This window comes from Electrona antarctica (genome assembly GCF_951216825.1).
Source record: "Electrona antarctica genome assembly, chromosome: 5".
NCBI lineage: Eukaryota > Metazoa > Chordata > Actinopteri > Myctophiformes > Myctophidae > Electrona > Electrona antarctica.
Window position 1 is genome coordinate 32,640,467 of NC_136810.1, and position 17,636 is coordinate 32,658,102.

Here is a 17,636-nt window from a genome sequence, read left to right on the forward strand (position 1 = left end):
TCCCCTTCTGTTCTTCTCTCATAATAGTCTCACAGGACAGTGCTTTCTTGGGTTTTGATTGATTGAACATTTTATTAACAGATTGCAGAATGGGTGCAGTACTACAGCCCAAGGCCAGTTTCAAATTGCAGCCGTCCGTAAGTGCTCTTTAAGAGTGGTTTTGAAGGAGGCTAGGGATTCACATTTCTTAACGGCTGATGGTAGGCATTCCACATTTTAGTGGCATTGGAGCGAAATTAATGTAACCGCTTGTTTGAGCCGAATCTGAGTTGAACGTGGTTTGTTGAACTCCCTCTTGTGTTGTGATTGTGGACTTCATTCACATTAAGGAAGTATTTTGACAGGTAGCCTACAGGTATCTTAGTGGTGTAGCGAATCTTGTAGACCAGGCCCATTGCAAGTTGCTGTACTCTGTCGTCAACCCTAAGCCATTCCAACCTATCAAAATGAGCAGGGGTGAGGTGGGTTCTGGGAGTAAGGCCAAGCCTGACCAGTTTGTTTTGGGATGTCTGGAGCCTTGTTTTTAGGGCCTTTGAGGTGCTGTGGTAGCATGATGTGCACGCATAGTCAAAGAAACCTTGTATGAGGGCTCCTATTAGCGTCTTCAAGGTATTTTTGCTGACTATAGTGAGGAGATCCTGGCACCTGCACAGAGTGTACAGGAATCTTGTTCTTTGGTTGACTTTTTTGATTACATTGGTGGCCATTTTATCACAGGAAAGATTTGCCTCCAGGATGGAACCTAGGTAGGTAATTTCATCTTTTCTTGTGATAACATTGTCAGTTTTCACCTACTTTAACTGAGAAGCCGTCGGCCTTGCTGAGATAATGATCCAAAGAGAAAGATGATCCAAAGAGAATGGATTCAGTTTTTCCCAGGTGTAATGGTAATATCAGCGAGCCAGGTGCAGATTCTACCGAGTTCAGAGCTTCAATCTGTCCCTGTCTGAGACCAGCAGTGCAGAGTCATCCGCGAACAGATGACAAATTGCAGTCACAAGTTGATGTCATATCGTTTACATATATTAGGCACAGTAAAGGCCCTAGTATGCTTCCTTGTGAAACGCCACACCTCACAGGGAGGAGGACAGTGTTCCGTTCACCTCCAGGCTCCACCATCTATTATCTGTTCAGACTGTTCTCTCCCCTCTGGTTCAATACTCTTATCATTGTATTTGTATTAAACTGTAGGCATACTCTTCTGTACTTTTTTGCAAACTGTGAGTGTCAATAAAGTATATTCAATCAATCAATCAATACCACACACACACTCACACGCACCCACACTCACTCACTCACACACACACACACACACACACACAACACACACACACACACACACACACACACACACACACACACACACACACACACACACACACACACACACACACACACTTAACTATAACTAACTAACTAACTACACATTGAATACATACATAAATGTAGAAATTTGAACTGAAGACTTGCATTAGCGCGCGTGCGCAGTTAACAGGTATGCGTGAAGAACAGGAAATGATCTATCTTCAACGCTGCCCCCCCAAAAACCCTCTAGTAGTCGCGTCCAGCACAGCCCTTAATTTCTACTAATGGAGGCACAGTCCATCCCGTTCTCCTTTTGAAGTTGTGGGCGATCGATCAAAAAGCACCAACAGAACCTGTGCGTGACTCGGATACGAACAATCAGCGAAGGGTCCGATTTTTGTCGCAGAGTTAAAAAAAAGAAAAGTGAATCGCGGAACAAACGACGAGGCTTGGGCGTGTTTGAGAGTCTTGTTGTAGACCGTGCTGCCTCCTCCCGTCCTCCTCCATGCTAGCAGCTAGTCTTTGCATGTAGTTGTTGCACACTGTGGAGAACTTAAATACACACCGTCTGCATTTTTTGTCTTGTTCAGTTTTTTACGTCGTGATTCGGGTCTTCATTGAGCCAGAAGATGGGGTGCACGCTGAGCACAGACGACAAAGCTGCACAGGAGCGCAGCAAAATGATCGACAGGAATTTACGGGACGATGGAGAAAAGGCTGCCCGGGAGGTGAAGCTGCTGCTCCTGGGTGAGATGAGATGAGGGATTGATGATGGGGAGGCCAGTGGTGGGGAAAGTACCGACCGTTTTTGTTTTACTTGAGTAGAAACGCAAAGCCCCGAATTCAAAATTTACTTGAGTAAAAGCACAAAAGTATTGTTATCAAAATGTACTTAAAGTACCCAAAAGTAGAAAGTACTAATTATTTTATAACAAAATGACTATCTACAAGCTCACACTGCGTTGCATCGTGAGCTTGTAGAGCTGCTATTTGCCTCTGAAATGTATTGAATTTGGAAACACCCCAGTAAAGTAAAAAACTTGAGTAAATTTACTTGGTTACTTTCCACCACTGATGGAGGCCCAGTCTATTTGCTGGAACGGCGAGCCTTATTGGAGCTAACTGACGTTAGCTGATGTTAACTGACGTTTTAGCTCCAACTGCTCACGGTTCAAGCAAATGGACCGCTTACTAAATATTCGTCAACGTGAGGCTGTCAGCCGTGGTCAATTTTAACCTCCCGCTAATACATAAAGCTTTATGTCCAACAGGTTGCGGATATGGATTTATTTTTTTGGGTGGTGGTTCAATGAAAAGTTGGCGCTGGTCTCCAGTCGTTAGTCACAAGCCAGTTTTGTTCTTCTGGCCCACAAACTATTTAGTCTGCATGAACCATTGAACCGTTAGTACCTCAACCAATGTGTACATCTACAACTAATAGATGTCAAAGTTACGCCCCAGGAAGACGATTTGACTGTAGTTTTAGTATTTTTCGGTTTGTATGTTAGCGTTAGCGCTGCCACAGGGAAGCAAGTATGGCCCAATCAATGATACGTAAACAAATGGGTAGCCACTAGCTAATATTGAATAAATATAAGTGGCGGCATGTTTTCATTCTCTTTTTGTCTAGGCTAGGTGCTTGACTTGACTAGAGGTACAACAGATAAATGACATTTTAGCTGTAGGCTATTTGCTTTATTTTGGGGCTGAATAGGATGTTGGTTTTGTCATCATTGGTAATGTTTGCAAACATTGAAGTAAAACAGACTTATATTTTGATTGATGTTCCATCTGCAAATAAAACTATTTAAGAATCTATATGAATATAACCCTAGGGTTGACATTTTTAAAATCCTAACCCTACTTTTTAATATATATATTAAATGCTCTAATCTGAAACATATCTGTAAAATATACTGAATTTACTAGGTGATGGGAGATCACTTTGGCTTAATTGAAGCCTGGATTCATATAGATCTACAAACCCCGTAGAATAAATTAATACTGTCTTAATGTCACTGGGATTTCTGCAATCCAATGTGTTTATATGAAACAGCAGTTGTTCTTTATATCTGTAATGGTATTTTGTCTTTTCACAGGTCATTGAGCAACAGTTGACACCCATTTCTCAGGATTTGTTTGTTTTTTGATTTGGAATCATCATTAGATTGATGTCTGTTGGTATCTCATCTGGGCAAGGTGTTGCATGGCAACCTGTGCAGTGTGCAGCCTTACTTAGTGTTACGAGCAGTGTTTGCAACTACACACACAGAATCCACACAGCCAGGGCAGTGATTTAACCAAACAAACTGACTGTCTGCTTTGGGCGTGTACTAATCTCAAGTCATTCAAACTCTGCGAGAACTGTTGCAGGGGCAGGCCACATCTTTCTCGCATGACCTTGTCTCCGTGAGCTCCAGCACTGACGTGGTCAGTGACCCTGTTGTACCAGTCTGTTATGGACATGTGGCCACCCTGGTGAACAATGTGTGCTGCTGTCCCAGCAGTCAGTCTCTGGGTGTATATGCGTCATTTGAGATGGGGCCTTATTTGAATTTTCATAGTTGTTGTTTTTTTTCTCCCACAAGCACCTGCACAGAGCTAGTGTTTTTCCCCTAGCCATAGCTGAAGCAGGTAAAATGGAATTAATCTCAGGTGGGGGTATTATGTCTGTGAATGCTTATTGCTTATAAATGCCCATTTCAAATATTAAAATGTGCTAGTTTTTGCTTGTCTGTATGAGAGACACAGCTTAGCTGCATGTGCTTATCAGTCAGTCAGTCAGTCAGTCAGTCAGTCTGCCACAGGTTCAGCAGGGGTTGTCTCACTTGTCTGCATTAATGCAGTAATCCACAGATTGGCATTTATCTTCATAGGGATATTTTGATTGGGACTGTCGCCAAAGATCAAGGTGTACTGTACACACTGCGTGCACACACAATACAATACATACCTGCCAAAAACGTTCTTTTTTTGATACGATTAATGGAAGAAGAGAAAGAGACGATGTTCATTGTCCTCCAAAGAGGTGTCTGTGTGTCCCATAATTATGGGTTTTCATGAAATTAAGCTTTCAATGGTCTGAGGAAAATGTGTTCCCCGGTTCTATGTTCCCCACTTACCTTAGGGTTGGGTTTATTGTTGTAAGCGGGGAACACAGAACCTTTTTTGCAGGGGTAAGTGGGGAACATAGAACCAGGGGAACATACAGTAGGTATGGTCTGGTCCCCTTGACAAACATCAGTCAGCCGGGCCCCCATACACACATGCAACATGCATACACTTTGTTTCAACCCTCCGTCATTGTCACCTGTTGGGCTCTTGTCTCTCAGCAGCCCCTCCAATGTATGGCTTTTAAATGACGTCATATGGCAGTTAAGTCTATGGACTTTTAAAGTTTGTTTACAGAAGTTAAACAAACATTAACGTCATCATCATGTCATTTGGCAGCCACAGTGGGCGCCCCTCACTTCACACAAGTGTGATTTTTCAAATTAGATGTACATTTGGTACAAGGTCTGCTCTGCAATGACATTAGCTGCTGTGCGCCTGTGGTGCACGCCTGTTTTATCTTGTGGGATTGTGAGTTGGCGAACAGATCTGCCACTGGGGATGCAGATGTCCCAGCGTTGGGAAGGTAATTAAAAATGTTGTGTGCTCAGGTGAAAACACTGCTGTCTCAGAGGAAGCTGGAGCAGTATGTTGTAGACGGGCTACCATAGCATTACTTTGTGCCTAAAAACAGACATGTTGAATGCTGTGTGTAGATTTGCACAAGATACGTTTTACTATTTGTTGGCTAATAGAGCTATCACTATTCACAACTCGTATTTAATATTCTTCCCATTATTGTCCATGGTTATATCTGATATCATTGTGCCTCATGCAATATGGGTCTCACATAAATCACTGTCTTGGTGAGATGCATTTGACAACTTGGCTCTGGGCTGAGCCAATTAGTGTGGGTTAGTAGCCTGCTTAAAATGTATATAATCTCATTGAGAGGAGGATCCAGTTGATTAATCCAGTCGCGCTAAGGCTTGGCTAATGCTGCCCTTACCGTTAGGCAGCTACATATACAGCCTTCATTGATAATCTAGCATCAGATCTAATATGATGATAATATCATTCATATTAACTAGTCCATCCATAATACCCGTCATTTCCACCCACCGTCCACCTTGGCTATGGGACTACGACCCCATAGTTGGCAAGGACCAAAAACACCAATAAACAAACGTCTTAAATTTGGGGAAAATTGCCTTCATCACTCTTCATAGTAGGATAGGATAGAAGAATAAAGGCCAGACCATGCCAATGCAACTAGTCGCAACTCCTTGCAAAAAAAACAGTACTTTGGTTGACCCTTGGTCTTTGTAAATGTGCTTTATAAATAAAGTTTGATTTGAAAACAGTTTTAACTTAGGCCAGTGAGTCTGCAACTCTGCACCAATGCAACTCCTTGCAACTGCCATTGGGGATAATGGTTGGCAAGTAGTTGCATGTTGCATCGGTGTTGAATGGCCTTTAAACATCTTACAATGCTTTAGTTCTCTGCAAGTCGGCAAGCATTATTATAACATCACTGACCTGCGTGCTGATAATTCTTACGTGGTGAGGGTAGCTTGACCTAAACTTGGCACTATTGGTCACTTCACTACGGGTATACCTGTGGGTGCATACTGCACTGCAGATCTCATTGTGCATCTGGCAATCAGTGGCAGAGTTGCTAAAGGCAGCAGGGGCTAGGCAGCTTTACAGACTATGGTCACGCATGCGCGACTGAAGGCGAGTAGCCATTTGACAGTACATGCAGCTGCATATAACGTGTGATGGTTCAACAAGTCATAACTTCCACCCTTTCGATTACATAGACTAGAAGTGAACGTGACTTGTATGTTTCAGTCGTATATTGTGTGACTAATAGACTATTCTTGGTCAGATGAATGGTGCTATGACAGAGAGAAGAGCTGCTGCAGATTTACATGTTGATGGTGTAATAAGTCTGAATAGCTGAATAGGCCAGGTTTTCTAAAGCATGGGGAGCATTTATGCTCAGAATTGAGCGTAAATGATTCAGATGGCAAGCTATTCCAATTGAACTGAACCAGAACCCAATCTTCAAGACCTAGAAATTGCAACAATCATTATTGTCCTCCCAGGGCGGTAGGATACACTGCAGCAGACACCATTCACCTAACCCCAATTAATTGACACACAAACTTGCACAGCACATTCCCCTCCCCTTTCTGACTGACTTTATCCCCCAATTGACTCAATTGATCACATTCTTTGATTGCCTGTGCCTTCCCTGGACTGGTCAAAGATTATGATCTGGTCACTATTATTGTTATAGGGGGGGGGGGGGGGTTATTTTTTCTTTGGTGAAATGTTGGTCACTTTTTGTCTATGTAATTGTGTATTGCTGGTTCTAAGAGGTTATACTGATAAGGGTTATGTTGATACTGCATCTTAAGTGCATGACAAAATAGTTTTTAATCTATTAATTATAATTTAATTTCCATTCTTTTTTTTTCTTTTTCATTAAACATTGCCAATCAGTGTAATTTTCATGCTTACATGGGATCAACCTGTTCATCCCCAGTAGATAGTTTAATATTACTTTTAGGATTCAATGTGTAGCCTTTAAAGGTTGTATGCAGTCTCGTAATTAACATTTGTCTCTGACTCTGTGTCCCCTCTCCCTTTTGTTTTAAGGTGCTGGAGAATCTGGGAAGAGTACAATTGTTAAACAGATGAAGTAAGTTTAGTAACTTGTTAATTATACCATCGCCACAGAAATGGGAAATGTGTTACATTTGTTTTAGGACACCTCAAACATTGTCAGTCAACAGTATTAATCACTGTTAATAAACTGTGTGTGTGAGAGAAACACAGCAGCCATTAGTTTGACTGTCTAGGATGGGTTTACCTAGACAACACATCTTTTTTTATTTTGGTAGTTTTGCTATTAATATTTTCAATAATAAAAGGTAACACAACCTCTACTTCTTTGTACAGTAAGTGCAATAATATACTACTCGTGAAGTTCTTCACCTCTGCCTCGTTTATTTTCCTATGTCAAGACAACTGATGTGTACACATTTCCTTTTTCTTTATTTTTAAATATTGTTTTCAGCCATTATACAAACTTTACAAAGACATTTGAGGATAATAAGCACAGTAATCCATCCATCCATCCATCTTCAACCGCTTATCCATAGTCGGGTCGCGGTGGCAACAGCTCCACCAGAGTGCTCCAGACTTCCCTCTCCAGAGCAACATTAGTGGCTTCCTCCTGGGGGATTCCGAGACGTTCCAAGGCCAGTGAGTCGATGTATTTCCTCCAACTGCGCCTTGGTCTGCCCCGGGGTCTCCTCCCAGTGGGACGTGCGTCGAGGACCTCCCTAGGGGTCACAGTAATAATAAGTAATAAGCACAGAAAAGTTGACTTATTTCCACTGTTGTCCCCTTACACATATCAGCAAATACTAACGGATATAAATGATACAGAATATACCCTTATCGCAAGACTTTTACTGTCTTCATAAACTGATGATGGAACTAATAGAATCAGCTGCTTATGGTGCTTCTTCCATCTTATCTTGTCAGGATCATTCATGAAGCTGGTTACTCAGAGGAGGAGTGTAAGCAGTACAAGGCTGTGGTCTACAGCAACACCATCCAGTCTATTATTGCCATCATCAGAGCCATGGGACGCCTCAAGATCGACTTTGCTGATGCTGCTAGGGCGGTGAGTGAAGAAAAGTTATGCTTATACAGATCTTGGTACAGTTCATCAAGCATCGCTAACTTTATAGGGTCTTCTTCTACGCATGTGTGGAAAACAGGATTCCAATTATATAGTAAAGGTGATAAACCTTTATTTAATAAACTTACTTAAATGAAGCTCGGTGTGCTTTCTAATATTGAGAATATGCAATACAATTCAAAAGTGCAACCTACTATGAGCAGCACTTTGATTTACCGCAGACATCCAAGTGAGTGTAAATTTATTGCCACAACTTAAAGTCCTTGCATCACCTTCTCTAAATGAATCGGATCAGAGGTGGATTGTTTGCAAAAATCTTTGGACTCTTTTTATTGCATACTCTACTAGCTTAGTTTTCCACTGCAGTTTTGAAGTGTAGCTGGTGGTCACAGGACATCTAGCTCTCTGCATAGGAGAGTGCTAAACTATGATACATTTCACGCTAATGATCTCTGGAAACAATCTCTATCGCTGTACAATTTAACAAAAAAATGTTTCTGGTAACATTTTTGGGATTTTTTTTGGCAATGTGAAATTTGACGTCCAGTTAAAGGTTTGTTAATATTCAGGAGATTCCATGCCGTATAGGTGTGTTGTGTGATAACGATTCTCAGACCAGTTGTTAGTCTTAATGTGTGTTTTTTTTTTACAGTATAGAAAATGTATATTATATCAATATCAACATGCACATTATTGCACATTAGCACACATTAGCAAATTACTTTTACATATGGCAAAAGAGATTTAACTACTTTTTAAAGGTTTTTATTCATTTCAACTATCTAGGTATAAACCATGTTTTGTTCCTATTAAGTCATATTGCCATTGCAATTTTCAACATGTTATCACATTATTGCATGTCTTCCTAATATTCTGTAGCCCTTTTGGTATCTCCAGAGCTCACTTGGAACCTTGACAGAGGTGATACACAAAGTACCATGTGCTTTTGCCTGTAGTAAAACCAAGTTGGTTTTATGCAAAGGAAACACACCATTTGTGAGATTTTGGCAAGAAAGTGTTAACTGGAGATGACCTGTCATCCTCAGGATGATGCCCGTCAGTTATTTGTGCTGGCAGGCTCGGCAGAGGAGGGCTTCATGACGAGCGAGCTGGCCGGGGTCATCCAGCGTCTGTGGAAAGACGGAGGGGTGAACGCCTGCTTCGGTCGCTCCCGAGAGTACCAGCTCAATGACTCTGCTGCATAGTGAGTCACACAAACATTAGCATGTACCAGGAATTAGGCCACTAGGTTAAGTTATCAAATCTAGGAATGATTTGTTATAATGAACGCTTGGAAGAGTTCACTGTTGAGATATTGAGAATCACTGTGTTGCTTAACCTGTTATCATTTGATTAAATAAAGACATGTATGGAGGGAATGCGCCTGCATAAAGTGAGTGGCAAAGTCTAACGTCATTTAATGCAATCAGATAGGGCTTTTCTGTTTGGACGTATGGGCTGTCAAGGCCGAAAATATATTTTGTGCCACTCAGTAGGCGTTCCCACATAACCTCCGGGTATGATGCTGATGTCACATGCATACCCTCTATAACATGGAGGACATGCTAGTTAACTTGCTTTACAATAACTAGAGTAAAGATGCCTAACATTGCTGCTCTGTCCATCCCTCGCTCCTTCCCTCATTTACCTTTCTCTCCCTACAGTTATCTGAACGACTTGGATCGGATAGCCAATGGTGCCTATGTGCCCACCCAACAGGATGTGCTCAGAACCAGGGTGAAGACTACTGGCATTGTGGAGACACATTTCACCTTTAAGGACCTGCATTTCAAGTGAGTACAGCTGGTGTAGTGTGTTAATGTGACCAGACCAGGGCTTTTATGCACTGCAAAGCAGTTTATCTCAAACCATTAAATGTTTATTAAAAATCACGCGTGCGTGAAGTGAGGGGCGCTCTTATCATCGGACATCATGACATAAAACACGAAAATAGCCAATTTGCTCGTCTACATATAAATTCTCCATTCAATGGAATTTAATGTTTGTTAGGACAAAAATCTACACTATAGCTGAATATAGGAGGGGCTAGTGCCCCTCAAACTGTATCTACATTAAGACATCCATAACTCGTATGAGGTTCATATGTAAGCATATGGAATTCCGGTTGTCCAGAACTGCCGAGCTGACCGATCTGGCGCTCTCCATAATGGGCATAAATGTATTTCCAATAACTCTTAAGGGTTACGTTTGGACAGGTCACATTTAGTGTAGGGCTGGTAAGATGTAGTTTTGAGGTATGAGAGAGTGGCTGAACATTTTTTACATTTGCATTTCCACAATAACAATCAAAATCTGTAAACAAATGTATATATCTTTTTTTTTTCTAGGATGTTTGATGTCGGTGGACAGAGATCAGAGAGGAAGAAGTGGATCCACTGTTTCGAGGGTGTCACCGCCATCATCTTCTGTGTGGCTCTAAGCGACTATGACCTGGTGCTGGCTGAGGATGAGGAGATGGTGCGTCAAGTCCTTTCCTTGCATGTCCTCATTGGGTTTTCTCTCAGAGTCTGTATGCTAAATGCCACTTTGTGTCAATTCCCCACTCATTCGTCGTTAATGTCTTCCTCTCTGTCAGAACCGAATGCACGAGAGCATGAAACTCTTTGACTCCATTTGCAACAACAAGTGGTTCACTGAGACCTCCATCATCCTCTTCCTCAACAAGAAGGACCTGTTTGAAGAGAAGATCAAGAAGAGTCCACTCACCATCTGCTTCCCAGAGTATGCAGGTGGGTGGTAGGGATGTGTAAATGTGTCCAAAATGAAAATCGATTTGTATAATTAAATATGAACGATTAGGGGGGGGGGGGGGGAAGAGTTTATGAACCCTACAAATAAAAAATTGTTCCTCCCCCAAGGGGTACCTAAGCCAAAAAAGTTTGAGAACCCCTGGTGTAGATGATGCAAAGGCAACGGCTAAATCCTCCAAACCTGTATCTTGATTGGAGTCACACACTCAGTCACTCACACTCCTCTGTCAGTCACTCACACTCCTCCGTCATGCAGCTACACAGACACATCCCAAGCACACTATGGTAGGCCTATAGGGCTACCTATAGGCCAAACATATTGTCCTGTTTGGATGACAATATTGCCTTTCCAACAGATTTTCATAAAAATAAAAAAAACGATTATCGATTTATTAATTTTAATAATCGATTTTGGGTCCTATTAACGATTATCGATTAATCGGACCCATCCCTAGTGGGTGAAAGACTTTTATTAACATTTTCCCTCCCTAACACAAGTTAATTGACTGTAGAACAGCTTCCCTCCCAATCACGAGTTACACAAGTGTTTTTCATTGTTTAATTCGCGTTTTTAAGACTTGTGGGGTTTCCATCGGACAGAATGGGATAGGTGACGCGTTTTGATGACTCATCGCAAAAACATCCGTCACACTGGCATGCATTGGGTTCTGAGAAATCGAGGCCCATTGCAACGGCGGCGGTGGCGTGCAGCGGGCGCGTTCCTTCTTCGCTCTGTTGTTGTGATTGCCACTTTGGAATATTGGAATACTACGACAAGCGATTGCACGATTTTAAAGCGGATTTTCATGAAAAGCAACGAATATATCAGCGCAGTGGCTCTTCAAAGGTTAGTGAAAACTAGGCAGGGAGATATGGACCACGATTATTTAATCTATGCAGTCGTTGTGTTAAAGGTGCACTTGTATGCAGATGTAGTAGTTATATAAGCTATGCAAATAGTCAGTCCATGAGCCCCAGACAAGTGTGTATTCAGTTGTTGTCAAGCAACACCCGAGATGCAGATGTATAGCATTTCCATCACCTCTGTAAAAAAGGGGAAAAAAACATCCCCTGATTGTCTTTGTTTTCCATGCCCTTGTCATTACTGCTCCCCTTCAGGCTCCAACACATATGAGGAAGCAGCGGCTTACATCCAGTGTCAATTTGAGGACCTGAACAAGAGGAAGGACACCAAGGAGATCTACACCCACTTCACTTGCGCCACCGACACCAAGAACGTGCAGTTTGTGTTTGACGCCGTCACTGACGTCATCATCAAGAACAACCTGAAAGACTGTGGCCTCTTTTAGGGTAAGACAGCCTGTTTAAAGGACAATACCACCAGTGTTTGTCATTTTTTTATTCACACCTTCAACCATACAGTATATTGTACATAATCAACCATTTTTAGCCCCTCCTATACACAGGTTTAATGTTTGTCTTTAGTTCAATGTTTGTTTTGTAAACACCATTGACAATGAAGGGAAAATGTATGTCATAATGTGCCATTTACGTCATATTTATTGTTAATGGCGTTTAATGTTTGTGTTTGCACAGTTTGTTTTACATTACCATTACATCACCTGATCAACATGAGTTAGACTTTAATATATTAGCGCCCCTCATTTCACACGGGTGTGATTTTTCTTTATCAATGGCCTTTTTTGTCAGTTGAAACCAGACCTACAACAGGCCCGTTTTTATTAGCGACCTAGTCATGATTGACTGCCCCCTTAGCCAATGGTATAGTCTGAAACTCGTTAGCAATCACATAGTAGCGACCTAGTCATGATTGGCTGCCTCCTAAGCCCTGCCCCCCAAGCGTGCGCATCGCGGCCAATCTAAGACCGCAGCTCGAAGCGACAACAGCTGCTAATGTTATGAGCTAACTACATGGACAGCAGGCAAGCCACAACAAAACAGTGAACCATGAACAGAACGTTGGAAACTAACACAAACAACGTCTGCGAGTAGAAACATACACGTTACAAAAATAATAATATGTTGGGGGAGAACAGAGACAGCACTTGTTTCACCTGACAAATATGACTGTCATTTCTTGTTTAGATTTATTTTTCAAAAAAAAAATCATTATTCTGGTAATTCATGGACATTTGAATTTAGTTCTGAAATCATTTTTTTTCTCCAGGGACTATTTTCAGCTAGACTAGCTTGAATTACCCATCTAAAGCAAGTTACAAACTTCTGATCTTCCCCCAAATTCTAATCATGATTTTGTAATTTTGTCTCTTTCCATTCAGGCACTGTGGTGGGCAGCTTGCTGTGACTTTTTCCAAGGGAAGTCTGTGACCAGAGGGAGATCATCATGGACACTGTTGAGAATGTCACTTTTAACTTCTTATTAACTTATGTGGATCTCTAAAGCCCGAGTTATACGTTGCACACGGGTGTTGCGCCCTGAAAAAAGCTGATATACAAGCTCACAATGCTGTTATTGTGAGCTTGTATATAAGCTATTTTGGTAAGTGACACCTGCTCGCAATGAAGTATAAATCAGGCATAATGGTTTTAAGATGCTGTGTAGGAAAACAAAATGTGTAAAATATTTGTAAAACTGTCACTATGGCTGGGGATTTTTCACTGTTTTTAAAACATTTTTGTTTGACTGTTTTTAAAAACATGTTTTTGTTTCACCAGTTATTTTATTTTTGCTTTTTTATATATATATATGAAAAGGGGTGCGTTGGATACATTTTTCTGCCTTTTTTTTTCTTTTTGAAAGAGATGGACCATCTTTTGACTTATGTTTGTAGGTACTTGTGCCTTGCATGCCTTAGTTGCAGTGTCTCATTTTCTGTTGTCCCAGACTATAAGGTCTACTGTAGATGTTATCAAACCTACCCCGAGCACCAAGTCCATAGAAAATGTTTCCATGTTAAAGTCAACATACCAGATTATTATTACCTTTTGTGGACGAATCAAGCGAGACCAAGCGGATCACTATAGACCAACTCACTCTGATGCCTGGTTGATATTTGGTTGCACATCGTTTCTGCCACCGAAATTACATCGCACCGTGAATCGTTGTGGGCTTGTAGGTGTGTGACTGGTGTGCAACTAAATGTATCTCGGGCTTGATATTCTGTGATGGCTGTTTGTGTTCAAGCCTTTCAGGATGTGTGTATGTGCTGTGGGTGAGTGCCTTGATATGGGTGTGGCCTGTGCGAGTCTTTGGCAAGTATGTATGTATGTATGTATGTGTATATGTCAGTGTATATGATATAAATCAAAGGGACTCTACTCTCTACTTTTTTTATGTGACCAAAAAGGCTGTTCTCTCATATTTCTGTTGGTGTTTTTATTGACCAACAACATTGCTATTCCAAATTATGACCTAAGAAGCTTTTAAAATTACGATGGATGATGGTTATATTGTTGCAGAGAATTAGGACCACATATTTCAGTACAGTGCATGGATCAATAGGTGATTGGTGTTGACATGCACTGTTATGTTTTTGTTTTTATGGTTTCAGGTTGCATATGTCCCCATCCCCATCCAAAAAACCCCAGCCTTCCGTTTCCTTTGGATGGGGACGGTGATGGACTAATTTCCATTATTTTGCTAATAAAACGTTGCTATGGTGAAGCCATGGCATCCTTTACAAAAATGTTTCTGCTGTCTATTTTTATTGTGGAAATGAAAGGTGAATAACAGAAGCCGGAGATAGATAGAGATATATATATATATATATATATATATATATATATATATATATATATATATATATATATACACAATTCGTCAACATTTTAGTGACAACTACAGTACTATGCAAATACAAACGGTTAGAAATACAGCGTTTATATATTACTATGCAAGCATCATGGCACAATTATAGTAAATAATTGTGCCACCCTACAATTCATCTGATGACATGTCTCTCGTTTTGTGTTTTATAAATTAAGCAGACAAAAATTAACATGAGGGTGAGGAAGTAACTAGAAGTCACCTGCAGTGGTGCAATAGCAAATCTAAATACTTGACCTCCCCCTACTGGATACAAAATTGTATTGCAAATATTGAACATGAAGCCCTCGGGCTGTATAATGTGTTTATAATAATGATTAACATGAATATTCCCATACAGCATGTTGTATTGATTTGAGTGAAAAGGTGATTTTCTGCTATTCAGATAATTGGGTTTTTCCACTGATCAATAATACACAGATTAAAGTACACGTACGTACATGGAAATGGGGAAGGCATCTGTTTTTGTCTCATCTTTGATAAATAGATCAATTATGCTCCTATAAATAACAGTATTTAATGTTTTCAATTTGACAGATTTAGCATTCAGCAAGATCAGTATCAAATCAAACCTGCAACAGCCTCTGTACACTTAAATTGATTTGCTAGTCAGTCAGACCTTTACAATGCCTGGAAGTTTCACAATGGCAGGGAATTCCGGAGCTTAAATGGTTTCATTTTTAGCTGTGATCCATGTGCAGGTCATTTGAGTTCTTAACAAAGCATCTCAGAAGTCCGGATTCAACTGACAGGGTACGGAATACATCCTGTGCTGATGGTGATTGATTTCATGACCAAGCCAAGCATCTAAAGAAAGTTAGCATTGTATCACTCTGGTTCATGTTGGTGGAATTTGTTTACGGTAATCTTGAAAAATAGCTGGTAGTGCGGCAGCCAACAGGCTTCTTTTGTTTAAAGTGCAAAATTAGTTTTTTTTATTGGCCTAAAATATTGTCTATATGTATACATTCATGAATCCACTTGCTGACCGGCTGTCAGCATTGAGCAATTTTCTTTTATAGGGGTTTATATGTGACCCTACCATTAACATCCTATATAAGGCAAAAATAACTTTCCTTATGCTTTAAGTAGCATGTGACATGTCAAACTAGGGGGTTTTCATGATTCTGAATCCATTCCAAGCATTAGTTTTGCACAAAAAAAACACTCCAACCTAAAAGTATTTTTTGTTCAAAACCAAATACCAAATTTCCTGCTCCACAACCCCGACTGCCGGACTATGGGGAAATAAACCTTGATTAGTTACACATTAGCATGCATTTGAGTTTTAGCATTAGGCCTACATATACTGTAGAATTAATTTTGGGCACCTTTATTTGCACAGAACCTGGCTACCATTGAGACAAAACTAAATGATATGCCACATCTTACAGAAGTAGGCTACTGGAGAAGCTGGGAGTGACATTTATATGGATTAAGGCCAAAACTGAATCACGTATGGTCAGGAAATCCACCCATAAGAATAGCCAAGAAATCCGGCCACTATTGTAGCTCTAATATTTATTTGAATTGTTTTACTAATAGGGGTTCCCATGGCTTTAGTAAGATTAGATTAATGATTAGAGAATGATTTATCAACATTTCTACAATTCCAACAGCATTAATTGAACTGTCAAAATTCTGGAAACGTCCATAATGAGTCATAAGAATACCAGAGCAAGACTTTCTGTCTTGCACCCTCAGCTAAGCCATCACTGCCAAAACACACTGATTAGACATTAGCTGAGAAGACACTATTTTAGGATGCATTGTGTGATTTTAAAGCTAACTGTGCAGTCATTTATCTAATCCCTTATCCCCAAAGCCCTCCCAAGGAGATCAGACACTGAGGAAAAAGGATGATGATGATGATTATGTTAAATCATGATGAAGGTGTTGAATCACCACATAACTGACATGAACTTACTGTTCAAGCAACACAGAATATTACCATCAGACCCACAAGGACACAGACACGATATGTGGGAGCGCTTTAAAGGAGCATTCAGTGATTTGGGTGATTTGGAAAAGAATCCGGTCCGCCCCGGTAACAAGATGTGCACATGCACACAACCTACAGTGGGGGAAGTACAACAGACCAACAGCACATGCACCAAGGCCCGCCCCACTCGATCATGATTGGAGGAAGGCCCCTCTCATCCTGATTGGATGAAGGCTTTTCCACCTAAAGCCCAAACCGAAACTAGGGTTTTTTGACCCCAGGGGCTCACTGGGGACAGGGAGGAACTCCTTATATGGTCAGCACACTTTATAGTAGGGAGGATTATCCAAAAAATAAGAACAAATAAGTGATATTTGAATTAAGTGAAATCACTGAATATACCTTTAAAACGTTTAGTTGTTGATGTTTTGATTCATAGATTATACATATCCACTTGAAGTGTTTATCCTGGGAAACGGAAAATTATAGAAGTTTTGTGTTTACGCATGCCTTATTTTATTGTATGTTGTGCTTGTAGTCTAAGCCAGATGTGATTATCATCTAAACTTTCACTTCATAATTAGATGTTGTTGTGATAATATGCTGTTAAGTTGCAGTCATCACATACAGATCTAATTAACTAACTGTGTGTGTGTGTGTGTGTGTGTGTGTGTGTGTGTCTGTGTGTGTGTGTGTGTGTGTGTGTGTGTGTGTGTGTGTGTGTGTGTGTGTGTGTGTGTGTGTGTGTGTGTGTGTGTGTGTGTGTGTGTGTGTCAGTGGCAGTGCAAGTGCACCCACCCATGCATTTGTGCATGTCTAAATTTCATTTCCCTTGCACCAATCTATTATAGCACACCCAGGATTTAATTGACAGTAGCGAGGACTAATGAGATTCTATCTCATCTAATTTGTTTTCCAAACACTGCTGTCTTCTTGGATGAAATATGATAGTTTCAATCGACGGCTTGTTTCCTGTGTCGTTTTAGATGTTAGTGTTGGCTATTCAAAAATAGCAGATATAGGTCTGTACATCTGCTATTTTTTATTTTATTTTTTTAGATCTAAAAAATATTTGAA

At 40.6% G+C, this 17,636-nt stretch overlaps 1 protein-coding gene across 1 annotated transcript; it reads left to right on the forward strand.

Moving 5' to 3' along the window:
- The first annotated feature begins 1,536 nt into the window (after window positions 1-1,536).
- Window positions 1,537-14,477, forward strand: LOC306922898 (guanine nucleotide-binding protein G(i) subunit alpha-1). Its single transcript, XM_079500785.1, has 9 exons — window positions 1,537-2,052; window positions 7,024-7,066; window positions 7,918-8,059; window positions 9,124-9,281; window positions 9,742-9,870; window positions 10,426-10,555; window positions 10,674-10,827; window positions 11,968-12,159; window positions 13,110-14,477. The coding sequence occupies exons 1-8, from the start codon at window positions 1,935-1,937 to the stop codon at window positions 12,156-12,158; spliced, it is 1,065 nt and encodes a 354-aa protein (XP_079356911.1). The 5' UTR covers window positions 1,537-1,934; the 3' UTR covers window position 12,159; window positions 13,110-14,477.
- Window positions 14,478-17,636: the final 3,159 nt, after the last annotated feature.